Here is a 26,954-nt window from a genome sequence, read left to right as displayed (position 1 = left end):
GCCCCGCCCCCGCCCTCTGCGTGCGCAGCGCCGAGGGCCCGCCTCCGAGAAAGACTGCCGGGCGCATGCGGCCGGGGTCGGTCACTGGCTGCCGGGACTTAGAGTGTGCGTCTCCGGCCTGGCTCTGTCCTGACGGGAGGATCAGAAGCCGGCCCCAGGTAGGCTGCCTCCGGGATCCCAGGGGGAACTGTTTTCCAGGGCAGGAGCCGGCGGCGCGAGCGGAGCCCGGAGGGGGATGGCCCCGCTGCCGCGGTGACAGACTCCGCTTTCCACCAATCAGGGCCGAGTGGCCCGGCGTCCTGCCCAATGGCCTGCGTACCTAACGGGCGTGGGGCGGGCGGCTCAGGCCGGCGAGGTGCCGGCTCCCGCGCGCGGGCCGCGTGGCCGGGCGCCGCCGGGTGGAGAGGGGTCGGCCGCGGCGTGGGGTGGCCGTAGGGGCTGGAGGGCTGGCGCTGCGGCGTCCGGCTGCGCCATGTTCGCCGGCCTGGCTCGTGGGGTGGAGAGGGTTGTAGAGATGTGGAGCCCCCTCCCCCTCCGCCTCAGCAGTCCTCGAGAAAGCCCGCGCCGCCGCTCCCTTTGCTGCCGGGGTCCTGCGGCCTCAGAGCTCGGGCGTGGCCGCCCCGGGCTGGGGTTCTGGGTCCGAGGCTGCCCTCCGCGCTGGGGGATGGGCCTGGCCGCCTGGCGTCGGCCCCGCAGCTCCTCCGTGCACGGGCCGCGGAGAAGTCCCGACCCCTGGGAGAAGGGGCCTCTGGGCTCGCCGGGCCGCCCGCACGGCCACGCTCATAGCCATCCCGAGCTGTCGGCGGCCCAGCGCCACCCCATGGGGTCTGACCCGGGCGGCCCTGCTGACGTGACTCAGGTCTCTGATCACGGAGCTGGGGCCGGGACTCGACCCCCATAACTTCAGGGAAGCAAAACAATAACAAGATAGAAAATCGGCTCTACTCTCCCTCCCCCACCTCTTCGCGGAATCCCTCGGATGCACCTTGATTTCTGTGCTTGAAAACCTTCCCATCTCTTCTGGAAGAAAGTAAAGATTGGGCCTTTAAGTTTGCATACGGTTTGGTCCCTTGCCTATCTTACCCCTTCCCCGCACGCTTATCTGGGCCCCACCTCTGTTGACTGAGAGATGCCCCGGGCCCGCTCCGTGTCGGGCAGCCCTGCCCTCAGGGCCTCTGCCCATTCTGGTGTGCAAGACTGGAGCAGCTGGGATCCTCCCGGCCCCGGGCCATCCCTCTGACCCGTGCTTTGCCTGGGTCTCTGAAGGCTTCCTGCTGTCTTCTCCCCCTTTTATAGCCTTCAGATGTTGGCCCTCTGCTTCCTGCTGTCACGGGGTCTTGTTTGTAAATATTTAGCCTTTCCGGCTGGACTGCCAGCCGCTTGGGATAGAAGTTCAAATCGTGAATTTTGATGGTCCCCAAGGTGCCCCGTGTAGTGGCCCCCATAGTAGGTGGTCTCCAAGTGGACCCAGCCCTCTTGGCCCCCATTTGGTCTCTGTTGGCCGGAGAAGTAGTTGACCTTGCAGAGGGAGAAAGCCGGGGAGACCTAAAGGAGGGGTTAAGTCCATTCAGGGCAGTCGGGACACATGGAATGCAGATGGTTGAGATGCGTGTTCTGTAGAAGAGAATCCATGTTGCAGCCATAACCAGAGCCAAAGAATTTCTAGGAACTTAGGAAATTCAGCTAACGAGACCAGGGTGCCGTGTTAGTAGGGGATCTGTCTGGCTTGGGCGGGTCTGAAAAGCGGCCTCGGTGGGGTTCAGGTGTCAGGAAGGACCTGTTCCACTGCCCGGGGACCTCCGAGTAGCGTTTCCCCCAGAGGAGGAGGGCCTTGGGGTCGGATGAGTTTGGGGGAGGCTGTGTCCTGTATATCCCTTTGGGCAGGTCACAGTGCACATGATTTATTAAAGGCATCCCGAGGTCTTGCGTGAAAGAAACCAAATGACTTGGTTTAGCCAGCATTTGTTTGGTTTATCTGTTCGTAAAACCCCTTTTGGAAATCTCATGTGTATTTTGTGGAAATCAGGAAGGGTGCTTTTGGAAATGCTGTAGCAGAGGCCAGGAGGGCAGGACGGTGTCTTCCTTACCCCGGGGTGGGGGGGGACGTCCTGAGCATCCTGCTTCCATGCCAGGTGTGGGCAGGGGAATGCTTCAAGCAGAACCCCCTTTTCCTGCTTAGTTCTTAGCTTATTTTTGCTGTCATTTGGCTTCACATGGGTCGCTCAGGAGGAGGAAAATGCCCTGCCCATGCCAAAGCAAGCATTCTCCGCCGCCCAGGGGTTAAGTTTCTTACTTTGGTGGAATTTGGCTTTGCTGGCCGCATGGTGTTTCGGAGCCTCCGAAGCAGGGGCTGGTGATACGTCCTCTCTGGGGAGACGTCCTCTCCTTACTCCTGTGCTGTCTTCATGCAAGTGCTCTCTCTGCGCTCCTCACCCACCTACCGTCCTTCACTCCTCCACCACTGCCCTGCTGCTGTTTGGATGGAATCTGGTTTCCCTGCCAGGTGTGTGGGGTGTTCTGAGGTCCTTCCCAGGGGACACACACATTCTCATCCTGGAGTACCTGGTGAGATTGGCTAGGAGCAAGTTGTTATTAAGATACAGAAGAGGGCCGGCGCCGCGGCTCACTAGGCTAATCCTCCGCCTAGCGGCGCCGGCACACCGGGTTCTAGTCCCGGTCGGGGCGCCGGATTCTGTCCCGGTTGCCCCTCTTCCAGGCCAGCCCTCTGCTGTGGCCAGGGAGTGCAGTGGAGGATGGCCCAGGTGCTTGGGCCCTGCACCCCATGGGAGACCAGGAAAAGCACCTGGCTCCTGGCTCCTGCCACCGGATCAGCGCGGTGCGCTGGCCGCAGCGCGCTGGCCGCGGCGGCCATTGGAGGGTGAACCAACGGCAAAGGAAGACCTTTCTCTCTGTCTCTCTCTCTCTCACTGTCCACTCTGCCTGTCAAAAAAAAAAAAAAAAAAAGATACAGAAGAGAAAGGTCTTTAAAAGAATCTTCTGTTCAGTTGCAACTCCTTTTAAATGTGGCTGTTTTTTCCTTTCTGGTTTCCCTCATGACCTGTGTCGTCTTTGCAATACATTGTAATGCACCCGAAGACGTTGCTGCTTTCGTGGAGAGTTGGAGTGCTTCTCCAAGACTGAAAACTGTTTTCCCATGTAAGGGAGTCACGAGGCACCTGCTAACATCCCAGTGTCTGGCAGTGGTGTCAGCCCGTATTTGGGGCAGAGCGTTCTGTCTGCCAGCTTCGAGCTGTTTTTGTGTTTAATAAAATTAGGTTGATTCTTAAGGTTTGTGAAAGCCGTGTTTGAATAGCAGTTGTTTCTCTGCTCATATTTTGACTAATACCATTCAAGTGATCCAGGCAACGTTCGATAGGATCTTGTTTAAACCTGACAAGAACCTTCCAGAGTCATGTGACTTGGGAGGAGACTCAGGCTCCCAGAGGGCTCCTAGCTGGAAGGGCCAGATCAGTTTGATTTGTTAACGTATTTCGTCTGTAATTCGTCCTTCCAGGTCAAAAGGTAAAATGAAGTACATTCTAGTTACTGGCGGGGTGATATCAGGAATTGGAAAAGGAATCATTGCCAGCAGTGTGGGCACAATACTGAAGTCGTGCGGCCTACACGTGACGTCCATTAAAATTGACCCCTACATTAACATTGACGCAGGAACGTTCTCTCCGTATGAGCACGGTAAGCAAAATGCATTTCTTAAAAAGTAAAAACAAGTTATACTAATTGGATAGTGTGTGGAAGACTGTCAGCCCTGGGATCCGTGTGTACCTTTTGCCTGCCTTCTGAAAAGGTCCCTAGTGTTGGAGTTCCCTGATTCTTCTTGCGTGGACAGGAGAAAGCAGAGGTCTTACCAGGTAGTGTAGTGATTTGAGTGAAGAGGTTTCTGTGGTAGAAATGACTGCTTGCTGGCTGGAGGAAAGCTTGTATTTCTCTCGACAGGAGGCATCTGGTGACGTTATACCTTTATGGAAACATTTGAAAAGACGGAGAATGCTAGTTTTTATGACCCCTCCCCCCCATCTTGGAAAATTGGACAGGTGCTTGGAAGTTGTAAGGAGCTAGGTTTGTGTGGCCCGGGAGGGCAGTGGAGGATGGCCCATGTGCTTGGGCTCCTGCACCCGCTTGGGAGACCAGGAAGAAGCTCCTGGCTTCGGATCAGCACAGTGCTGGCTGTGGCGGCCATTTGGGGAGTGAACCAACAGAAGGAAGACCTTTCTGTCTCTCTCTCTCACTATCTATATCTTTACCTGTCAAAAAAAAAAAAAAAATAGGTTTGGCTCAAGGTGAGAAAGGTGTTCACGAGTGTAATGGCAGGTGCCCCTCCAAGAGTGGTGCTGCCAGCGACACTTGTCAGTGCAGCCAGGGCGCCCTTAGTAGAGCCCACAGCTGCTGTTTTTAACAAACCTCGAGAAGCTGTGGGTAACCTGTCATGGAGGTGACTGCCGTGCGGGATGCAGATAGCACAGGGGTGCTTGGGATGCTGTTTTGCTAGCAGGATTTGAAAAATAAAAATGAGGACTTTTGAGATGAGTGAGAAATAGACACTGTAAAGAGAGGGGCAGTTTTTTATTTCTTTGTCATGATTGAGTGCCCACCAGTTGTGGCCTGTGACCAAGTGGCCTCAAAGACTTGTTGCTTAAAACTGGGGATGACAGACTGGAAAAACCCACTGATAATGTTTTAACATTCTGGGGCCAGCCCTGTGGCATAGCAGGTAAAGCCATCGCCTGCAGTGCCAGCATCTCGTATGGGCGCCAGTTTGACTCCTGGCTGCTCCACTTCCGATCCAGCTCTGCTATGGCCTGGGAAAGCAGTAGAAGATGGCCCAAGTCCTTGGGTCCCTGCATTTGCGTGAGAGACCTGGAAGAAGCTCCTGGCTCCTGGCTTCGGATCAGCCCAGCTCTGGCCGTTGTGGCCATCTGGGGAGTGAACCAGCGGATGGAGGACTTCTCTTCTCTCACTGCCTCTGCCTCTCTAACCCTCTGCCTTTCAAATAAATAAATAAATCTTAAAAAAAATGTTTTGGCATTCTGCATTTTTTTTTTTTTTGACAGGCAGAGTTAGACAGTGAGAGAGAGAGAAAGGTCTTCCTTTTTCCATTGGTTCGCTCCCCAATGGCCGTTGCAGCCGGCGCACCGTGCTGATCCGAAGCCAGGAGCCAGGTGCTTCTCCTGGTCTCCCATGCAGGTGCAGGACCCAAGCACTTGGGCCATCCTCCACTGCACTCCCGGGCCACAGCAGAGAGCTGGACAGGAAGAGGAGCGACCAGGACAGAATCCGGCGTCCCGACCAGGACTAGAACCCGGGGTGCCGGCGCCACAGGCGGAGGATTAGGCTAGTGAGCCGCGATGCCGGCCATTCTGCGTTCATACTGATAACCTCCAATGTTGAGGTAAAATCTGTAGGGATAGCAGTGGTTAATGCAGAGCCCTCGTGTCGGCTGCTGTCGCTCCCCCTCTTCACAGAGGAACGACACTAAACCCTGCCTAGGTTTCCTATCCGAGTCACGGCACCATTATGTCGCTCCCCCTCTTCGCGGAGGAGCGACACAGGACCCTGCGCTGTTCTTTTGTCTGCTCGGCCTTCCCCGGGTTTGCTGCTGGTTCTTCCTGGGTTGGCTACCGTCCCTTCCACCTCCATGGAAGGGCGGTTCCCCCTGCCACTTTCCCCACTTCCGTGGGGGAGCGGCACACCGCCGGCCGGCCCTCTCGGGGGCTGCTCAGGTGTTCCTTCAGATAGATGTTCCTGGTGCATGTTGTCTCTCTCCTCCTTTATAGTCCTCTTCCACCAATCCCAACTCTGCTACCCACACGCCGAGTACGCTGCTCTCCTCCAATCAGGAGCAGGTCCTGCAGCTTGTCAAGTTGGTGAGAGGCAGCTGTGTAGAAGCTGTTTACTCCTCTCCCAGCGCCATATTGTGGGAGAGCAGATGCATAGAATAAGTCTTAATTCCAGTAACAGTCTAGTCCGAGTTGCTCCCCACAGGCTGCAGCGGTGGGAGAACCGGCCTGCTGGAGCCGGCCAGGGCTGGGCGCTCCCTGAGGGAGCGCGTGGTCTGTGAGCTTGTTTCCTGTTGCCATGCTAGGAGTGAGCCGTTCTGGGCAGTTTCCAGAGTGAAGCTGCAGGGCACGGTGTGAAGGGAATGGGGGAACTGGAACCGAAGTGTGGGGCAGGGGTGATCTTCCCATCCACACACCCTTCATATGCAGACATCTACAGAAGGGCACTGCACAAAGTTTGTAAAAAATAGGAGTGAAAGGTAAGTTTATCTCGGTGCACAAAAGTTTGAATTACACGAGGAGTCTTCGAAAAGTTTGTGGAAAATGTGTGTAATAAAAAAACCGCCTTGTTCTGCCCAGTTAGATTTCCCAGGAGTTCTCCTTCCCCCAGCAGCAGATGCCGTTGTGTTGCAAAGCCCCACGCCTCCCCAGCGCTCCGGGCCATTTTATAGCTCCCTGGCGGACGGTTCGCCGCTGGCTGGCAGCATGGCGCTGCCTTCGTCTTCCAGGAGGCCAGCTGTGCCCTGAAGCGTGTTGTTTCCTACTTGGCCAAACGTTTTCCTCTTCCCTGCAGGCGAGGTCTTCGTGCTGGATGATGGTGGGGAGGTAGACCTGGACCTGGGTAACTACGAACGCTTCCTGGACATCCGCCTCACCAAGGACAACAACCTGACCACGGGCAAGATCTACCAGTATGTCATCAACAAGGAGCGCAAAGGAGACTACCTGGGGAAAACCGTCCAAGGTAGCACTGCGGTCGCCTGCACGGCGTTACCCTCTCAAGTCTGAAATTCGCTTTTTGCATAATTTCAGCCTGAAACTGTCAGGGTATTGCTTCTGATACGTGCTTTCTGTTGGCGTCCATCGCTGCTCTGAAGATGACAGTGAGGCTTGTTAGTGCAGCGGTGGCAGGGGATGGAGCCCGCGCTGGTCTCCTGGCGGCCAAGTGATGACTGCGGAGGGGGAGGCAACTTGATTAGGGCAGCTGGGGGCCGCGCATCTGCGACTTCCTGTGTGTGGCGGTGACAAGGAAGTGAACATCCGCTGTGTGCATTGGTTTTCAGGCTGTTTGTTGGTGCCATAAGTGGAACAGAGTCTGAGAAGTGGGATGGGTTTCTGGGTCCTCCCAAGCTTTTACCAGTGCAACTTCACTTACAGCTGTTTGCTATTTTGGGATTTTGCAGTCATGCATTTGAGACAAGTATTCTACTTTAAAAAAGGGTTTTTATTTTCTTTTTTTAAAGGGGTAGGATTTAAAAATATATATATATATGTAAGGTTTATTCGATGATTTGAAAGATGGGGGGTGTCTTCATCTGCTGGTTCACTTACCTGCTGCTTCACAAAGTACACATTAGCAGGAGGCTGGATTGGAAGTGGAGCCGGAGTTGAACCTGGCACTGCAATATGGGATGCAGGTGTCCCGTCTTAACTGCTGTCAGGTGCCGGCTCCCTGGGGCAGGTGTTGGGCATGACAGGTCAAACACTGTCTGGGTCACCTACGTCCCATATTGGAGTGCCTGGGATTTAGCCCTGCCTCGTCCCTGCTTCTGATCCAGCTTGCTGCTACTGCGTACCTCAGGAAGCAGCAGGTGACTGCCTAAGTGCTTAGTTCCCTCCCACCCAAGAAGACCTGGGTGGAGTTCCTGGCTTCTGGTTTCGACCTGGTCCAGCCTCGGCTATTGCAGGCATTTGGGGAATGAACAAATAGATGGAAGATCTCTGTCTTCCTTTTCAATAAATAAAAATAAAAACAAGTAAATAAAAGTGGAAGTCGTGGGGTTAGCAAACCCCTGGTCTGGTATGATGTCAGCAGCCCAGATTTGGGGGATTGCCGCAGAGTGGTTTTTGGCTTTAGACTGTAATGGCCTGAAAGCCAGGGGTCACACAGACAGCTGGCTCTGTCTGCTTCTCCTAGCCGGATCCTGGGCTTTCTCTCCTGTTATTAGGCAGCCTCAGGACCGTTGTCGGGAGGTACTCCCCAAAATCCTGACACAGCGCAGCTCAGAGCTGAAATGATTTCCATCATAGGTTTTGTTGTTCTGGGCCTCGAATGCATTCTTCCGGTCATCATTTGTCAAATGTTTGTTGAATGCTCACTGTGGTCAGAGCCTTGCTGATGCCAGGAATATGTGAAGAACAAGACCAGGGAGGCCAGTCCTCAGGAAACTTATCTGCGGCTGCGCCAAAAGCCGACAGGTGACACCGAGGCCTTCCTGTGGTTGTGAAGGAGATGAAGGGAGTTGGGAGGGAAAGTGTGACGGGGGAAAGGCACTTTGGGGAGGTGGTCCCAAGAAAGAGGCCATCTGAACTGAGGGGCAGGGCCTGCGGAGGAGGAGGAGGAGGCCCAGTGCTACAAAGGGCTTGGCTGGTCAGGGGGTGCAGAGGCCAGCATGGCTGAGGCACGGTCAAGGGCGGCAGCTGGAGGTGGGTAAGATGACCATAACAGGTTACAAGGGTCTTCAGGCCACAGCAAAGCACTTGGGTTTTCCTCAAAGCAGCGGGAAGCCCCTGAAGGGTTGAGATATTGGAGTGATGAATTCTGATTGGCATTTTTAAAAGATCCCCTTCGCAGCTGTGTGTGGAATCGATCGTGAGTAGCCTTGTGCCCAGGGCACTGCTGGATAACTCCCGTAATCTGGGGTTAAACGGAAATCTCCATCCCTTGGGTCTTGCAGCCTGAGCCCAGCACTGTGGGAAAGTAAGAGTTCTCTGTCACTGGCATTCCTGGAGCACTGGCACGCCAGGCATGCCGCTGCGCATTGTACAGGTGTTGCCCATAAAATTTCCACAACTTCAGGAACTAGAGGCTTTTGCCTCCACGTAACAGATGGGGAAAACAAGCCCAAGAGGAGGTCTGTGATTTGTCTGATGATCACAGCTAATAAGAGGCGGAACTGAACTTCGAATCAGCCGCTCTTACTGCGGAAGCTGTGCCTTGGCCTGCTGCCACACTGTCGCTTTGGATTGTCAACCCATTGGTAACCTGCAGATGGTGCAGCAGGGGCTGGGGGTCTGTCCTGGAAAAGCCCCCTGGTGTGCTGTGCCCATCTTCAGCCTTGCCTGTGAGCAGTGCGGATGGCCACGTGATCCCTGTGTTGGCGTGTGGCCACGCGGCTGGGCTCTGCATGGGGCACTGTGTGCTCAGGGTGGCTCAGGACCTCAGTCTTGGCCTTGCTGTTTTGCAGTGCTTCCAGCAACAACTTGGAATTCTGGAAGGAGCCCACAGGGGTGTGAGCCCAAGGATGTGTTGAGGTCATTTAAAGGGGCCTGTCTCCAAAGTGTGCGTGTGTTTAAGCCCCCTCTCCGCTGTGTGCCTGCCAAGGGTGCAGCAGCTCATTTGAACAGTAAATCTGTTTGCTTCAGGCAGTGCTGATGGTCAGGTGTGAGTCACAGATTTCTTTTCTCTTTCCTAGTTGTCCCTCACATCACAGATGCAATCCAGGAGTGGGTTATGAGACAGGCCTTAATACCTGTGGACGAAGATGGCCTTGAACCTCAAGTGTGTGTCATTGAGGTTGGTGTGCTTCCTGCATGTATGAACAAGTGTGCTCATGCCTCTCTAGTCAGCCAACAGCTGGGAAGACAGTTCCCAGGGGAGCCCTGGGCCTTCCTCTCATGGTCGGTGCCTCGTGTTGCAGTGCAGCAGGTGTGATAGTCACGTGGAACGGCCATGCAGGAGAAAGCGTGACTGTCCCCGTGCCAGTGAGTGTGGTGATGCATCTTCACCTGTCTCTTGAGAAAGCTGGCAGCCTTGTGCTCTCCGCGGGCTGGAACATTCTTCCTCAGATGTGCTTTGTTTGCTCTCAGTTTCTGTGCTCCTGCTGTGCTGATCCTTGCCCTTGGAGCTCAGTGTTCCTGCAAAGACAGGAGTTCCAGCAGTGTGTGCATGGCTGGTGCGACGGTGACGTGGCGCTCACGCACAGGAGTCCTGGCACCTCTCTCCCTGACTTTTTGTTGAAATGGGGGAAAAGATCATAGCCTTGGGCAGTGGGTGCCTGTCCACGAAAGTGACTTTTTGGCACAAAGCTGTGTCTGACTGTTGTTAGTTGATGGTTCACAGGGATGGGGAGGCCACAGCGTACTCTTTCTGGTCACTGAATCGAGCTGACAGAGCAGCTGATAGCAAACTAATCCACCAGAGACAGGTTGGTGCTGAGCCTCTGCAATAACTTCTTCTTGCAGCTCGGTGGGACCGTGGGGGATATAGAAAGCATGCCCTTCATCGAGGCCTTCCGTCAGTTCCAGTTCAAGGTCAAGAGGGAGAACTTCTGTAACATTCACGTCAGCCTAGTTCCTCAGGTAAGGCGTTCCAGGGTTTGCTGTGGGGAGAAGGAGCGGCGGGGAAAAGGCTGATTTTCATCATTCCCTAACAGCTGTCGATGCTGGAGGGGCAGGTCGCAGAGAATAAAGGGCTGCTTGTGAATTTCAATCTTTTTGAAAAGATGAATTGGAAGACATTTGAGAAATTCATCAGGACAGTTGGCTGTTGAAGATGGTGGGATGAGGATACACGGTTTTCTTTACTACGCGTTCACGATAAAACCAGAGTAAAGGGCTCTATTTTAAAGAAAAATCCACAAGTACCCTGGGGGGGAAGTCCAGAGGAACAAAAATCAGGAAGCTGCCTGGGCCTGAGCAGAGGAGCAGGCAGCAGAATCTCCAGCGGCCAGCAAGGGGTGGTGTCAGGCCCGAAGAGGGGGCCCCACTCCTTCCCTGATGTGCGCAGGTGGGCGTCAGCCCCGGCCCCTGGCAGAGGCCGGCAGGCTCTGGAGAGGGCATCTGGGCAGACACGAGAACGCGGCGCGCAGGTGGCGTGACGCGCTATGGAAAGGCTTGCCTGCCAGGGCTGTCAACGGGGCTGGGCCCTTCCGTGGGCGTGGGGGAGCCCTCTTCTCTGGGGTGGCAAGCCCACAAGAGAAGACACAGCCTCCAGGGCACCCCAGTGACCGGCCTGTCCACTCACACGGAACTTCCGGGTGGCTGTGATCCCATACATTTGGAGAAAGCACCTGCTGTATGAGAGAGCAAACTGCAGGGAGAAGGGGACCGAGGGAACCGAGCCCCCGCGGGCAGCCCCCAGCCAGCCTGTCAGTAATGCGCCCCGAGAACCGACGAGGGGAAGCTCGGGGTGTGCCGCAGGAGGGAAGATGCGCAGAACAGGAGAGCCTTGCAAGTTGAGAACTGGGTAGCAGAAATGGAAACACGAGAGAAGGAAAGTCGACTAGGAAGGCCAAGAGAAAGAAAATAGGAAAGAAAAGGTAAAGAAGAGGAGCAGTCCAGGAGGTCTAACATCCAAATAACAGGATTTCCAGGGGATGCGAGAAGCAGAGAGGGAAGTGCTACCTGAATCGGGCCGGTAGACCTCGGCCGCGGGCTGGCGTGGCCAGCCAGCTGTTTTTGAAGATGGAGTTTTGTGGAATTAGTCACGTCCTTTTGTTTATGTGTTGTCTATGGCTGCTTCTGTGCTAGCATAATTGGGGTGGAAGTTGGGACAGAGAACAGGGGCCACGGACCCTGAGATGTCTGTCATTGGACCCTCTATAGATAGTTTTCCGGTCCCTGTTCTGAACAGTTCAGTGGCATCTCTGGACAGGAGTTTTTGGGCTTTAGGAGCCCACTGCATGCCCAGCATATTGGGTGACAAATGGCCCCCACCAAGGCACAATGTTATGAAGATTGAGGATAATGGGGCAGAAATTCTTAAAGAAATGGAAGATGCCAGGCTGTGGCGTAGCAGTGAAAGCCACTGCCAGCAATGCCAGCAACCTGTGTAGTCACTGGTTCGAGTCCCAGCAGCTTCTGATCCACCTCCCAGCTGATGGGCTGGGAAAGCAGTGGAAGATGGCCCAAGTGTTTGGGCCCCTGCTACCTGCAGGGGACCTGAAGAAGCTCCCAGCTTCTGTCTGGCCCAGCCCTGGCCTTTGTGGCCATTTGGGGAGTGAACTAATGGATAGAAGACTCTCTGTCTCCTTTCTCCTCTCTCTCTAACTCTACCTTTCAAATAAACAAATCCTTAAAAAATAAATGAAAGACAGCTATAGTGTTGGCCTAAAAACAGCAAAGCTCTTTCATTGACACTTCTAAGGGAAAAGGATTTCCAACCTGGAATTCCACCCTGGCAAGTCTGTGAGGTGTGGGAGAATGCAGATAATGAAGTACAGAAGGGAAGGGTATGGCACATGGGCTAAGTGTGGCCAGTATTTAAGTACTCGAAGGTGTGCACCTTGAGGAGCCTGCAGGCACAGGAAGAGGGCAGCGATCCTCATTTCATGGGGAAATCCAAAGAAAATGCCTCAAAGTAAATGTCAAGAAGCAGCGCTAAAACATCCTGGCAGGACCGGGTAAGGCGTGGGAGAGGGCAGATGAGGCTGGGAGCGCTGTTCTCTAGGAAGGGTGTCTGACGCTAGCCTGTGTCACTGACAGCGGTAACGATTGTGATTACATTCTTTCCCTGTGCAGAGAGGTCCAGGGAAGAGTTGTACCTGGAAATTCGTTCACTGTAGAAAAACTAACTTTTGCTTTGCTTTGTGAAACAGCCAAGTTCAACAGGGGAACAGAAGACTAAACCCACTCAAAACAGTGTTCGGGAGCTGAGGGGACTTGGCCTTTCGCCCGACCTGGTAAGCGCTTCTGCCGTCCTGCTTTGCTTGTGACTTTTTAGGTTCGGTTGAGGTCACTCCTCCAGGCCTGGGCACGGGCATGGGCTGGCAGACGAGACCTTTGTCTTCCTGGCCTGCCTCTGGTGGGAGCTGGTGGAGCAAAGGACTGGGGTCAGAGTTTGCAGGACCTTCCTGCCTGGCTTCAGTGGGGTCTGTTTTTCCCCTTGGTTCTCGTTAATCAAGGAGAAGAACCCCAGCCAACTCTGGTGGCTCGTTAATCTGTCTGCTTGCTCCCCCGCGTGGGAGTTTAGAATTCCCGTTTGAAAATGGAGCAGTGTTTGCACGGGTTGTAACTTCTGCTCCAGCTTAACAGTGTGACGTCAGTGGCAGCTTCAGTAAGAGAAAAGTCTCCTGTTTGTGACCCGGTCCTTGTTTCCTGCCAGGTTGTGTGCAGGTGCTCAAATCCTCTTGACACATCAGTGAAGGAGAAAATATCCATGTTCTGCCATGTGGAACCTGAACAGGTAAGTGCGTAAGTCATGTGTGGCTTCCGCTGCTCCTCAAGCCTCTGAGAGTGGGACAAGGCTTGTGGTTGCGTCACAGGAAGGGCACACTGGCCCGTTGTCGGCAGTTGGTGTCCCCTGGGCACTCCGCCCCTCGGTCTGGCGAGGACACGGTGGTTTCCTTTTCTGGGCTCCGTGTGTCTCACACATGCTGGGGTGGGCCTGTCCTGGGCCCCCAGGGGACGGTGTGGGTGTGAGTCCTTGTCTCTGTTTGCCTCCTTCAGACCCTGAGCCGCTGGAGGGCAAGGAGCACTGTCCTTGGCCTTGTGTTTCTGGTGCTTGGGGTCTAGGGTGTTACAGGCACCCACACAACTCTGTCTTGCTGTTGCTGTGCCTGTGGGACAGGGGTGCGCCGTTTGGAACCTGTGGGCTAGGTAATGGACCTAGTACAGAAATTCCGGTGGTGAGGACCGGAAACTGGCTTGGATCCTGTGTGGCGGAAGCAGAGCAGAGAGGAGTTGAGGTTAAGGACTTTGAGAGTGAGGTTGTGCTGTTGGTGACCAGATGCTTTCCGGATCAGGAGACTGAGCAGGAGAGCCCAGCTGGCCTGGAGGGGCGAAGGAAGCCCAGGTTGAAGTAGGCGCCATTCTCTTAGAATTATGATTACAGATTGGCCATGAGGAGTACGGAGTCACCGGCCTGACATTGGCATGAACAGAACAGAGGAAGCCCTTGACCATTACAGAGGTAGCCATCCTTTCTGAGCTGGCTCAAGTGTCACCTGAGGCCTGGCATCAGGGCTCCTGTGTGTGAATTCTGAGCTGGGAACTCCAGCGTAGGGATTGTGCTTCATACTGAATGTGTGGAACAAGAGTAATTTCAGTGTTCCCAACAGCCCTTTTTCATGCACTTTATTTGAGATAATTCTGTTCTATCAAATGAAAGGAATCTAATTCTATAGAAGTTCAGGCTGTCATTGAAATTAGACTCTGTTAGGAAGGATGTGTGGCCTGTGGCCTACGTTGGAGTACCTGGTTTTGGTAGCAGGATCTGGCTGCCGACTCTAACTTTCTGCTGGTACAGACCGTGGGGACAGCAGTGGTGGCTCCAGTAGTTGAGTTCCTGCCACCTGTGTGGGAGACCTGGATGGCATCCCCAGCTCCCAGCTTCTGCCTGGCCCTGATCTGGCTGTTGGAGGCACTTGGGCAGTGAATCAGTGGATAGGAGCTTTGTCTCTCAAATAAATTAATTTATTTGAAAAATTTACTATTAAAAATGTTATTTCCATATTTAAATTCATTAGACCTTTTGCTTAAGACCTGAGTTTTTTCAAAAAAGAGGGAAAGGGGTCTTCCATCCGCTGGTTCACTCTCCTGTTGGCTTCAATGGCCAGAGTTGTTCTGATCTGAAGCCAGGAGCTTCTTCTGGATCTCCCATACGGGTGCAGAGGCTCAGGGACTTGGCCATCTTCCACTGCCTTCCCATGGAGCAGCTGGGACTCAAACTGATGCCCATATGGGATGCCTGCACTGTAGACGGCTTTACCTGCTGCGCCACAGCACCGGCCCAATAATTAAATTAAAAAAAAAAAAGAGGTTTTATAATTTTAGGTCTACAGGATACTCTTTTTTTTTGAAGATATATTTATTTATTTGAAAGTCAGAGTTACACAGAGGAGAGACAGAGAGAGAGAGAGAAAGTCAGTCTTCCGTCTGCTGGTTTACTCCCCAGATGGCCACAACCACCGGAGCTGCGCCAGTCCGAAGCCAGGAGCCAGGAGCTTCTTCCAGGTCTCCCACATGGGTGCAGGGGCCCAAGGACTTGGGCCATCTTCTACTGCTTTCCCAGGCCATACCAGAAAGCTGGATAGATAGGAAGTGGAGCAGCTGGGACTAGAACCGGTGCCACATGGGATGCCAGTGCTTCAGGCCAGGGCGTTAACCCCTTGCACCACAGCGTCGGCCCCTACAGGATACATTTTGAATTCATTTCTATGTATAATAGTAAGTAAGGGTTGGAATACATCTTTTGGATATGAATATCCAGTGATTGCAGCCCTATTTATTGGAAGCACTATTATTTGGTAATCTGTACTTTTCTTTATAGAGACGCTGTTTAGATTTATGTATAGGCCTTCATAACTGTGTTGCTACAGTGAATGGCATTTTTAAGAATTACGTTTCCTGATTAGCCGTGGCCCACCGTGGGAAGGCCCGCTTGGCCCCTGCCGTCCGTCTGTGGCCTAGCAGCGTCGCCACAGTTCTGTCAGTGCGGTTGCTTCCCCGCAGGCCTGCTGGTGCTCTTAGTTTCTAGTTCATGTGTGTGTGTCTGCTTTTCTTACCTAATTATAATGGCTAATATCTCTAGTAACATCACTGACTAGAAGTGGCGATGGGACCATTCTTGCTTTTGTTTTGAACCTCAAACATTAAATGCTTATTGTGGGTTTTTTATGTGTTCAGATTTCCCCCTCTGTTCTTAATTTATCAATAATTTACATTAGGAATTGGTTTTGAATACTTCCCAAGCCTGCACGCATGGAGGTGGTTATCAGCTCCTTTATTAGGTCTGTTCCTGTGCTGAGTTGCACCGTTAGGGTTCAGGTGCAGTGATTCTTAAACTTGGCTGTGGAGTGGGGTCATTGAGGGAGCTTAAATTCGATGCCTGCTTCCCCCAGCCCCACCCCGCCAGGAGATGCTAATTTAAGTGCTCTGGCTGTGACGGTGGCTTCTGGATTTTTATAAGCTCCCCTGGGTGATCCGTTGTGTAGCCAAACTGGAGAACCGTCGTTAGTTTTGCTTTCGTTAAGTTACTTGCTTTTTTTAAAACAGGTGATCTGTGTGCACGACGTCTCATCCATTTACCGTGTCCCCTTGCTGTTGGAGGAGCAGGGGGTTGTCGATTATTTTCTTCGAAGACTGGACCTTCCTATTGAGAGGCAGCCACGGAAAATGCTGATGAAGTGGAAGGAGATGGCCGACAGGTTTGCCTCTTGTGCGGAGGGGCGGGAGTGCTGGCGCCTCTCTCTGCTTTGTGGGGGCTCGGAATCTAAGTTGCGCTGCAGCGCGTCAGCACTTCTGCTGTCACTTACATGCGAAATGTTCCTGGAAATGCAAAGAAAGGATCGTAGCTGTTGTGTAGTCCGGGACACAGAAGAGGTCCTGGCGGAGCTGGGCAGGCCCCAGGCCTCCAGGCACTGAGTTCAGAGGGACTCCTGTCAGGCTTGTCTCCTAGCTGCCAGACAATCCAGAGAAACCAGTATCCCAGAGGTGGCAGACTGCGCGCACTCCTAAAGCCCACAGGGATGGTGGCCTCTTGCTGGTGTGCTCCCGGGCCACGTCCCCACCCCAAGCTGTGAGACGACACCAGAAGGAGCCGGGGGATGATCTGCTGAAGTCACAGCTTTGAGGACTGTCCCTGGACGCCTCCCCTAGCTTTGTGCTGCCCTCACATCACTTGCAAGCTCTTTTTTTTTTTTTTTTTCTTTTTTTACAGGCAGATTTAGACAGTGAGAGAGAGAGAGACAGAGAGAAAGGTCTTCCTTCCATTGGTTCACCCCCCAAATGGCTGCTACAGCCGGTGCACTGCGCCGATCAGGAGCCAGGTGCTTCCCCCTGGTCTCCCATGCGGGTGCAGGGCCCAAGTACTTGGGCCATCCTCCACTGCACTCCCGGCCACAGCAGAGAGCTGGACTGGAAGAGGGGCAACCGGGACAGAATCCGGCGCCCCGACCGGGACTAGAACCTGGTGTGCTGGCGCCGCAGGTGGAGGATTAGCCAAGTGAGCCGCGGCGCCGGCCAACTTGATCAGTGTCCTGGGGCAGTGGGTGTGCCTGATTGTAGTTGTACAATTGCTGTGATCTTTGTAAGCCTTGGGGATGAAGCACTCCTATTAGGGTTCTGTTAGGGTTCTGTGATTCTCCCATTTTGGCATTTTCCTTTTCAGTCTTTGTCCTTTTAGATATGTATCTTAACATTTTTATGCACTTGTAGTTACCAAAATCGCCAACAGTTTTAGGATTCTTTTTAAACAAAACTTAAATGTTTTGGTCTGTTACTAATCCTACTTTACAAATGAAAATTCCTTTTTTTAAATTAATTTATTTATTTGAAAGATCTACGGGGGGGGGGGGGCTTCCATCCACTGGTTAACTCCCCAGATGGCCACAGTGGCCAGGGCCAGGCTAGGCCAAAGCCAGGAGCTAGGAGCTTCATCTGGGTCTCCCGTGCAGGTACAAGGGACTTAGGCCATTTTCCACTGCTTTCTCAGGTGCATCAGCAGGGAGCTGGATTGGAAGTGTAGCAGCTGGGACTCAAACTGGCACCCATATGGGATGCTGGCGCTGCAGGTGGCAGTTTAGCCGCTATGCCACAACACTGCCCCAACTTGGTTTTTTTGAAAAAGAAGTTTGTGAGATTTTAAAACTCTTTGTAATAGCTTCTAAAGGCTTGTTTTCTTTGCCACACCTGCTGTGTTGATCTGAAAATTGCTTCCTCTTTAGACCTCAGGTCATGGTTGTTCCCATAATACTCTTCCCAGACAATGTTTTTCTTCTCTTGCAAGAGCAGTTCTGATGTCACGACGGTGTACCTACCTCCTGTGTGACCGGGTATTTTTGGCCTTTGTTCCACAGGTATGACCGCTTGCTCGAGACCTGCTCCATTGCCCTCGTGGGCAAATACACCAAGTTCTCGGACTCGTATGCCTCTGTCATCAAGGCTCTGGAGCACTCGGCACTGGCCATCAACCACAAACTGGAAATCAAGGTAGGAGTGCTGAAGAGGGGGGACCCAGGCGTACTGTCGGTGCCGCAGGCATGTCTGCTGTGCCTGTGCCGCCCTGAATTTCTTAGGAGGCATAAAAAGATGTGGTCCCCTCCTGGCCTTGAGCACAGTGTTTTCAGGAAATAATGGGTGGGGAGAGAAATGGAGGCCAGAAAAGGCTGAGTGGCTGGATCTGCCTATTAGGTGGCCAAATGAAGCTGCCTTGTTGGAATGGTTGGCCCCAGTGGGCAAGAGGCACCATGTGCAATTGCCGGCACTGCTGTTCCAGATACTGATGGCTCTCGGGGACTTGGCTGGCATCTGGGCTGCCTTCCCTGACCTGTGCTGGCAGCATACGGCTTACCTGAGTGAGATGTTAGGATGAGGTTTCTCAAGTATGTCCACTCACCCAGCAGATGCTTGGGACATAGGTGGCTTTTGGCAAATGGCAGTTCCTGGGTGCCGGCCTGTGTCGTGGGCAGCAGCTGAGCTGCTGGCATGTCAGCACAGCCCTGCCTCTCTGTGCAGGTGCAGCAGGGCTGGGGTAAGAGCACGGGTTTCAGAGCCAGCTGGCCGGGCGGCAGCTCTGGCTGTGCTGCCTGCCGACGATCTGTGTGACCATGGACAGCTTAACCTCTCAGGGTGCCTTAAGTTTATTTTGGCGCTGAAATACTCTTAAATCTACACATCAAAGGCTGTCCAGGAAGTTCTCAGAAATGTTTATGCTGGGATCTTAACCTTTTAATTCCATTTCAAAGTAGCATCATGTAAAGATAACCTTTAAAACCAAAATTCAGAAAGATGGAACATTGGTGATGTCATGTAAAAAATCACGAAAGAGGGCTGAGTGAAGGCACTGGTTAGGATCCTGCATCCCTTTTCAGAGTGCCTGGGTTCAAGTCCCGGCTCCGTGCCTCGCTCCTCATTTCAACTTCCAACTGATGTTCACCCTGGGAGGTACCAGGAGTCCCGCCACCACGGGGCAGGATTGGATTCTAGGCTCCTGATTTGGGCCTGGCCTAGCTCTGGCTGTTGTGGGCATTTGGGGAGTGAACCAGTGAATGGGGGAGATCTCTGTCTGCCTTTCAGTACCGTTATCCAGTTAATAGTCACTAGGGAATGCCCTCTAGAGTTCTAAGCCTGCCTTTCTCCCTTGTCTGAATCACCCAGTACATAGACTCTACGGACCTGGAGCCGAGCACCCTGCAGGAGGAGCCTGTGCGCTACCACGAGGCCTGGCAGAAGCTCTGCAGTGCTCAGTGAGTGGAACTCGGGTGTGAGTGATGGAGCAAGTCTGGGGCTTTCCCGGCTCGTTAGTGTCTTTCAGTTACTGAAAAGACTACGTACTCTGTGATTGAAGCCTTATAAATTTGGATCTGAAGAAAACCTGTTCCAATTTTGTTGACACCATTTGCTGTATGCATCTGCTGTTGAAGCTTATCATTTAAGGGTTTTCCCTCCAGAATGCTTTTGGCAGCTGCTTTTTGTGGTAGTCCGGAGTTAGCAAGTATGTCTCCCGGAGCAGCTGGACGTGGCGGGGCGGGTGCACTGAGCTGACCGGGAAGGGCCCTTTCTACTCCAGGGAGCCTTGTGAGGCACGAGGGACCCCTGTTGCATTTCTGTTCATGAATTCCCATATGTTAAACGCAGCGGAGGCCTCTGTGCCTGGCCCAGCACAGCAGCAGTCGTGTCTGTAAGCATATCCTCAGTGTCTGCCTTCGAAGGGGTCACACAGTCACTGACAGCCGGGAACAGCGCGGTCCAGTAGCGAGATGTATGGAGTCAGGCCGTGGCTGTGACTGTGGCTGCTCTGGACTGTCGCAAACTGGACCGTGTTGTCTTGTGCAGTGGAGTGCTGGTTCCAGGCGGATTTGGTGTTCGAGGAACAGAAGGAAAGATCCAGGCCATCTCCTGGGCTCGGAAACAGAGGAAGCCTTTTCTGGGTAAGGAGCTGTGCGGTGCGCTGGAGCCCTCCGCTGGGCAGGGCGGTCATTGCCAGCGCCAGGGCTGTCTTCCCAGACGGCTGCCCAGGTAGAGAGCAGCCCTCTGCTGTGACTGGGGAAGGCCGGCCTTCCCTGGGAACTCAGTGCTTGGGAGCTACGCGCAGGCATGCAGCCGTCGGCAGGAAACGAGCTGCTGATGGGGAAGTCGTGTCGCGTGCGAGCCCAGCTGTCTGCAGCCCGTGCGTGCCAGGGTTCACGTCCTCTCACAGCGCACCACCGGCTGTGACTCAGTGCCTGCTGGTGTTATTTCAACTTGATCAGCTGTAAATAAGATTAATGGGGGAGAGTAAGGAAACTTGAGGTTTAAAGTGCCGCATATTGTGTACCTGTTACATTGGATAGCGCAGAACCTGGGTTCTTCGTGCAGCCTTAGACCCAGTGTCAGTGCTGCATGTGCGTGAGGCAAGCCAGCAGGGCGCTGGGTCAGAGCAGGACGTGGCGAGAGCGCGGTTATCCTCCGTAACCGAGCAGGACACAAAGCCCTTGGCAGGCCAGGGGGAAACCCCGGAGCTGCTTCTCAGTGCAGCTTTGTTCTTCCCTCCGCCTTGCAGGGGTGTGCCTCGGAATGCAGTTAGCAGTGGTGGAATTTTCAAGAAATGTGCTGGGATGGCAAGGTGAGTGTGCTGGCCTCTCTCGCCCCTTGGGGCCGGGGGGCCGTGCAGAGGACACGCCTGCCTCGCGGGCAGCGAGGGGCTCCTCCACATAGGAAGGAGGGAGCGTGGCTGAGAAAGTGGCTGTTGCTTCCTGCTCCTGCGACTTCCTGTTCAGGAGATTCTCTCTGATAACCATGGCCACACACACACACACACACACCCCCCCCAGGGGCCTGGCCTCCAAAATGAAAGCCACCTGTCAGCCAAAGCCAGGCGCGTAGCTAAGCCAGAGTCGGGCAGGGACCGCACGGGCGTGAATCCTAGGAGTGTGGCTTACAAGGCCATGCTGGGATGGTTGGCCAGTCTGTTCTTCGTAGCCCAGCTTACAAATACTGGGTTTTCAGACCAACGTCCTTCTGTGACAAATGGAGCAGTCCAGAGGAGCGCAGACGCAGCCCGGCTGTGCACTGCGCAGTGGTGCTCGAAGCCAGCTGTGGTGCAGCTGGGTGTCCTGGCCCCTGTTTTGAGAGGCTGCTTCACAGTGACCCTGGGGAAGGGTGGCTCAGTCTGGTGGGCAGCATAGTATGTCCCTTAGTCCTGCCTTCTGCATCTGGGTAGGGACGGTCCCACCACTCAGGCTGGTTCGTGGTGGGGGCTCCCTGCACCCTTTCATAGTCCAGCCCGTCTCACCTGGGCTCCCAGTGGGCAAGTGACTTGGTGGTAGAACTCGCCCCTAGTTGAGATGGACCCCTGCTTCAGACCTGGGAGGTAACGGTGCCTTGCGTGCCCATGGAAAGAGCCGGAAACGCTGTGCAGGAGCTGGTTCCCTGCTGTTCAGCCCTCGGCAGTTTTGCCTGAGATTCAGAGGTGCGTGCGTTCTTACTGAGTTGCCGGCAGGTAACTTCCGAGTTGGCTCTTGAGCAAAGCGGTTGATTCTGAGGATGAAAGAAATTGGAAAACTAGTGCTTGCTCATCTTGGAGAGAGACAGAGTCTAAGACTTAAAGGGAAGGAATTAAGACAATGTAAGAAATGCCATAAAAGCACATTTTCTAAAGAAAGATGGAGGTTAGGCCATTGCTTTTGTGCAGTTGGACTTCACAGAGAGTTAAAGATGAGTGGGAGAAACTCACTTGTGTTTGTGTATTTAGTACTTCGTGTCTTAGAAATAGTCTCCAGTTTTTGTTCTAATCATCGACCGACTTTAAACCGCGAAGGGAAATTGTGGCTTAGCGCTCGGCAGTGTGTCTGAGGTAATCACTTTCATTTGTAACTGTTTTTACAACTCAAGAATTCTAATTTTTCAGATGCCAATTCTACGGAGTTTGATCCTAAGACCAGTCATCCTGTGGTGAGTGGTGCATGAACCTCAGAGGAGTGTGGGAGGGGCCCTGCGAATGTGATTGGCTGCAGACAGGACGCGGGAGCTGCTGGCTCCATTCCAGAGACCCTGATGTCTTGGGCCCTCGGACCTACCAGATGGGGCGTCCTTTTCATCGTCATTTCCCCTCACCGTTCCAGCTTAACCCCAGAAAGTTTCTAAGACAGATGCTAGCCTGGCCACTGGGAAAACCTTCCTGATGAAGATAATTCCCCATCCCCACTCTCCTCAGAGCCTGGGAGTGCTTGATAAATAATCCTTTTTTTTTTTTTTAAGATTTATTTATTTATTCAAAAGTCAGAGTGACAGAGAGAGAGAGGTCTCCCATCCGCTGGTTCACTCCCCAGGTGGCCACAGTGGCCAGAGCTGTGCTGATTCGAAGCCAGGAGCCAGGAGCTTCTTCCTGGTCTCCCACTGCTTTCCCAGGCCATAGCAGAGAGCTGGATCAGAAGAGGAGCAGCTGAGACTAGAACCGGCACCCATATGGGATGCCGGCGCTTCAGGCCAGGACTTTAACCCGCTGTGTCACAGTGCCGACCCTGATAAATAATCCTAATATGAGACACACAAACACACACACACACACACGGGATCATCACATTAATAGAGGATGCATATTGTAAGTAAATTATGCATGGATTTCACATTAATTTTGCACCAAAATGAAGGTTTTAAGTCCTTATATTAATATGTAAACTCCAACAGCCATCTTGGGAGATGGGTGTGTGACTCAAGAACTGCTGGGAGACTTGTGCCCAGTGGCCTCGTGGTGGCCAGAGCTCTCCTGGGCCCGGCAACTCCTGTGTCACAGCACTGCTCATCCCACTGGGCTGTTAGGGCTCCTAGGGGAGGGACAGACAGGAGGGTCGAAGGGAAGGTTTGGGAGTGTGGGACCTTTGGGTGGGGAGAGCAGGGCACGGGCTGGGAGGTGAGTGGGGCTGTCGCTGGCACGCTGCACAGCCCTCTGTCACCTGCGAAGGCGTCTCCTGGGTGCTTGCTAGCTCCCTTGCCTGTGAGCAGCGCATGGGCCGGTGGGGGAGACACCGCTGTGCCCGGTCTGTCCTCATGGTCCTTATGACGTACTCCAGCCTCATAGCACTTGCCCAGTAGCGGGGCTGGGTGCTACACAGTGTGGTGACCATGAGGGTGGGCTGAAGGTGGTTGTCGGGAGGTGTTTCCATGGTGACAGAACATCTGTCATTAGGCAGGGCTGGTTGGTGGAGCAGCAGGGTTTGGTAGTCCATGTCTGTTTTCTGAACCTCTCCAGGTCATAGACATGCCCGAACACAACCCCGGGCAGATGGGCGGCACCATGAGGCTGGGCAAGAGGAGAACCCTGTTCCAGACCAAGAACTCGGTCATGAGTAAGAGCTGCTGGGAGCCGGCCTGGTTTGGGCGTGGCTCGGGCAGGACGCGTGTCTTAGGGTGATGCTGTGGCTCCGCTGACATTTTCGGGTTTTGTTCTTGCTTTTGAAGTTCTTTTCCCCCTCCTAATCACACCTGTTTACGGTTCTGTAAGCTCCAGACCAGCAGCGTGGGCTCTGCGGGGCCCTGGCGGTGTGGCGGGGACCATGGTGTGGACAGCGCCGTGGAACGAGGCAGGCAGGTTCAATCCAGTGTAACCTGTTAGGTTCCTGTCCTAGCCAGTGGAAGCAGGGAGTGCTGAGAGTTGATTTTTACCCTACAAAAACAGCAACTCCCTGGGGTTCAGTCTAAGTAGATTTTATGCCAACACAGTACGAGTAGGTGCTAGAGATTTAGGGAAAGGCTGAAAGGAAGTAACTCCGTGCAGGTGTTGTTTTCCTTGCCCTCGTCTTAGCTGAGGCACCCTTGTGTCTGTATGGTGGTCCCGCAGTGGCCGCTTGATCTCCAGGTCCTCCCAGCTCTCCCCTGGGCACGCGGGGGTCTCGGCTGGCAGCCTGCGTGCAGGTGCGGCAGTCACCTGGCAGGGCTCTTCCCGCTCTGTTGGCATCAGAGGCTGGTGGGGTCCATGGCTGGGATGCCTCTCCTTGGTGTGGCCAGAGAGAGCCGAGAAAGAGTCTAGGCCGTGCCATGAGGAGCAGGGGAGCCATGGCGGCGGCAGCTGGCACACTCAGGAGACGGGACCGGGAAGCAGGGGAGGGTGGGCTCTTTCATGAGATCCGTTCTTGACGCGAGGCCTGGGCTGTCCTGCAGGGAAGCTCTACGGAGACGCAGACTTCCTGGAGGAGCGGCACCGCCACAGGTTCGAGGTGAGAGTCGAGCGCTCTTTGCGCGTCTCTGCAGAGCCCGTGGGTGGCGAGGCCGGTCGCTGACGTCTCGTGCTTCAACAGGTGAATCCAGTCCTCAAGAAGTGTCTGGAAGAGCAGGGCTTGAAGTTCGTCGGCCAAGATGTTGAAGGAGAGAGAATGGAGATCGTGGAGTTGGAAGGTGATTGTCTGCACGCTGTGTCCCCCCTGCCCATGTCGGGAAGCTGCAGCCCTGCACGCGGCCTTGTGTTTAACCCCTGCCAAAGGAGAGCTTGACCTTGGTACTGAACGCCCGTCAGCTCCAGTGAACTGCGTGCCAGCTGCTGGGAGTCCCAGGAGCCGGTCCCGGGGAGGAGCCCGGAGAGGCCCCCCAGCCGGGTCCGTCTGCCCGCCCCTTCAGAGTCTCTGGCGGGGGAAACCACGTGATACCTCCCTGCTGTGGCGTCCTGTGCACAACACACATAGCGGTTCCTGTGGATTTGTTTCAGATCATCCTTTCTTTGTCGGCGTTCAGTACCACCCTGAGTTCCTGTCGCGACCCATCAAGCCCTCCCCGCCGTACTTCGGCCTCCTGCTGGCCTCGGTGGGGCGGCTCCCGCATTACCTCCAGAAAGGCTGCAGGCTCTCGCCCAGGTGCGGCTCTTCATCTCCTCCTCATCTGCCTGCCCGTCCTTTAAGCGGCACCAGGCTGGCCACGGGGAGGTGCCCCGCAGTCTCCAGCACAAGCCACCGCGCCCGGGCTGGTGTGCTCGCAGGGGGCCCTGCGTGTCCTTCCCCTTCGCCAGGGGCTCCCCTGGCTGCACTGTGGGGAAGCTGCAGGGGCGGGGCATGCGGCCTGTGTTGCCCTTATCCCCAGCTGGTAGCTGGTCTGGGCATCACGTCATGCTGAACCACCAGTGGGGTGATGGCCCCTGTACCCTGGAGAGCAGCCCTGCAGCCCTGCACCCCGTGCTGGGGGTGGCGCGGCGAGGAGTGTGGTTTCTGCCGGGTGCAGACCAGGGTCCCCGTTGTCACGGTGGCTACGGGAGCAGGGCAGGACAGTGAGGTCCTGGTGACAGATGGTGAACAAACCGTGGGAATTCTGCAGGGACACCTACAGCGACAGAAGTGGAAGCAGCTCCCCCGACTCCGAGATCACGGAGCTCAAGTTTCCATCGATCAACCATGACTGAGTTGGGAACGTAAGTGACGTTTTTAGTTCAGGGAAAGCGAAGCAGACGGGCAGACGCTGGGATTGCAAGAATGTACGGCAGAGGCTGAGGGCGCAGGTGTGGCCCGCAGAGGGTGTACCCTGCCGGTGGCCACAGTGGGGGCGTCCTGGGGCGCGGGGTTCTTGGGCCCTGTTGTTTCTTGTGGCTGCGAGCCTGGAGCAGGGGAGGAGGCAGCAGTGTGTCCGTGAGTCCCAGGCACCTTCCCAGCCTCAGGCTTCCGGCGGGAAGCGCTGACAGCTGCTGCTCACAGAGCGGCTTGGCGTTGACCGCGGCTCACCTGGAAGTCCCTCCAGACCAAGCGCAGCCTTCAACGCTTGTCTTCAGACTGACCGGGTCTTGAGTTGTGGTGTGCAGTAACCACGAGCGGCGACGTGAACTGGGAACCCTTTAGACCCAGAGCGGACTGTGTTGGCAGAGATTCTGCTGGTGGGGGGCTGCAAAGGGCTGTCTGGTGGGGACCCAGGCCGCTGGGGCTCCCGCCGCATGGCCTGGGCAGGTGGACCTCCCTGGGCGCCAGTGGCCTCTGCTGCTGGCGGGGGCCGGTGCAAGCTGGGGACCGCGGTCCTGCGCCCTTCTACCTTGCCGGCTGGCCTCCCAAGTGACAGCGACTGTAGCGGCGGCAGTGGGCTCTGAGGAGCGAGTGTCAGGAGTAGGGCCGGGTGGCTGACTGGGCCGCCATGTGGGGTTTCTGGGTGCCCTGCCGGGGAGAGCTGCCTGCAGGGGCGCTGGTAGGCGGCTGGGCACTGTGCAGAGCAGCGGCCCGCAGCGGTGGGGTGGGAGCCGATGGGGTCGGGAGTGGCCCCCGGCTGCGTCAGGTGCCTACGAGTACCCTGGGAGACGGGCAGTGACCGCCGGGGCAGTGGCCTGTAAATGGTAACTTTACTGTGCAGACATCCTGTTGAATGCTAATTTTTTGTTTCACACAGGGACGATTCGTTGAGAGCCTTCGGACTTTAAGTTTACAGCTTGGATTCTACACTTGGCTTTTGACACTTCCTTTAAATTATGTTTTTATTAAGATTATTTTATTACGGGGAAGGGTATCTGGAAACCTTTGGCACGTGCATGTCCCACCACGTGTGCTGGCCCCTCCGCACGTGCACTGCCTGTTGGACACGCGCTTCTTTTGCAGTCGAGCGTTGGGACGAGAGGCCGACGCCCGGGGCTGGCGGAGGACCCATCACCGCCGTTTCTCCAACTACCTCGTGTCGCTGTGGATCTGCAGGTGCCGCGCGGGCGGCTCCGTCACCCAGGGCCGTTCTGGCCGGGACCTGAGGGTGCTGCTTGCCGCTGAGAGCAGGGGAGTCTCAGAACCGCCTGGGGTTGGAGCGTGGACCGGTCCATTTGGCATCACATGAAGGAGAGTCTGTCTCTGAAGACAGACTCTGCCTTTACATCCGCGCTTCCGCCGGGGCTGGGCGCTCCTTGCATCAAGGGGTCACTCAGCAAGCACCAGGGAGCTGGGGAGACTGCGCTGTGGCCCCGGCCACTCAGCGGTACTCGGGCACTGTTCTTCCAGGGCGGTGTGACTGCAGCTGGAACGCATCAGGAAAGCTATTTTCTTAACTGACGGGACGGGGAGCCCAGCCGCGTGCCGCTGGCCGCCGGCCGGGCCTGGGCTATGCTCTAACTTAAGAAATAAATCCCACAGAGCAAGA

The 26,954-nt window shown here is 54.9% G+C and overlaps 1 protein-coding gene across 2 annotated transcripts; it reads left to right on the top strand.

Moving 5' to 3' along the window:
* On the top strand, window positions 1-26,954 carry CTPS1 (CTP synthase 1). 2 transcript variants are annotated; one of them, XM_051857893.2, is made up of 19 exons: window positions 1-158; window positions 3,515-3,693; window positions 6,589-6,759; window positions 9,431-9,531; window positions 10,200-10,316; window positions 12,554-12,637; window positions 13,060-13,140; window positions 15,951-16,102; window positions 17,753-17,885; window positions 19,053-19,141; window positions 19,731-19,825; window positions 20,437-20,499; window positions 21,784-21,827; window positions 23,125-23,221; window positions 24,033-24,088; window positions 24,170-24,266; window positions 24,574-24,718; window positions 25,173-25,266; window positions 26,429-26,954. In XM_051857893.2, the coding sequence occupies exons 2-18, from the start codon at window positions 3,528-3,530 to the stop codon at window positions 25,255-25,257; spliced, it is 1,776 nt and encodes a 591-aa protein (XP_051713853.1). In that variant the 5' UTR covers window positions 1-158; window positions 3,515-3,527; the 3' UTR covers window positions 25,258-25,266; window positions 26,429-26,954. The 2 variants fall into 2 exon arrangements, with proteins under 2 accessions (XP_051713853.1, XP_051713852.1); XM_051857892.2 differs by having other exon boundaries at window positions 26,223-26,954.

Source organism: Oryctolagus cuniculus, chromosome 7 (genome assembly GCF_964237555.1).
Source record: "Oryctolagus cuniculus chromosome 7, mOryCun1.1, whole genome shotgun sequence".
Classification (NCBI taxonomy): domain Eukaryota; kingdom Metazoa; phylum Chordata; class Mammalia; order Lagomorpha; family Leporidae; genus Oryctolagus; species Oryctolagus cuniculus.
Note: the sequence above shows the minus strand (reverse complement) of the source record. Positions and strands in the feature narration are given on the sequence as shown.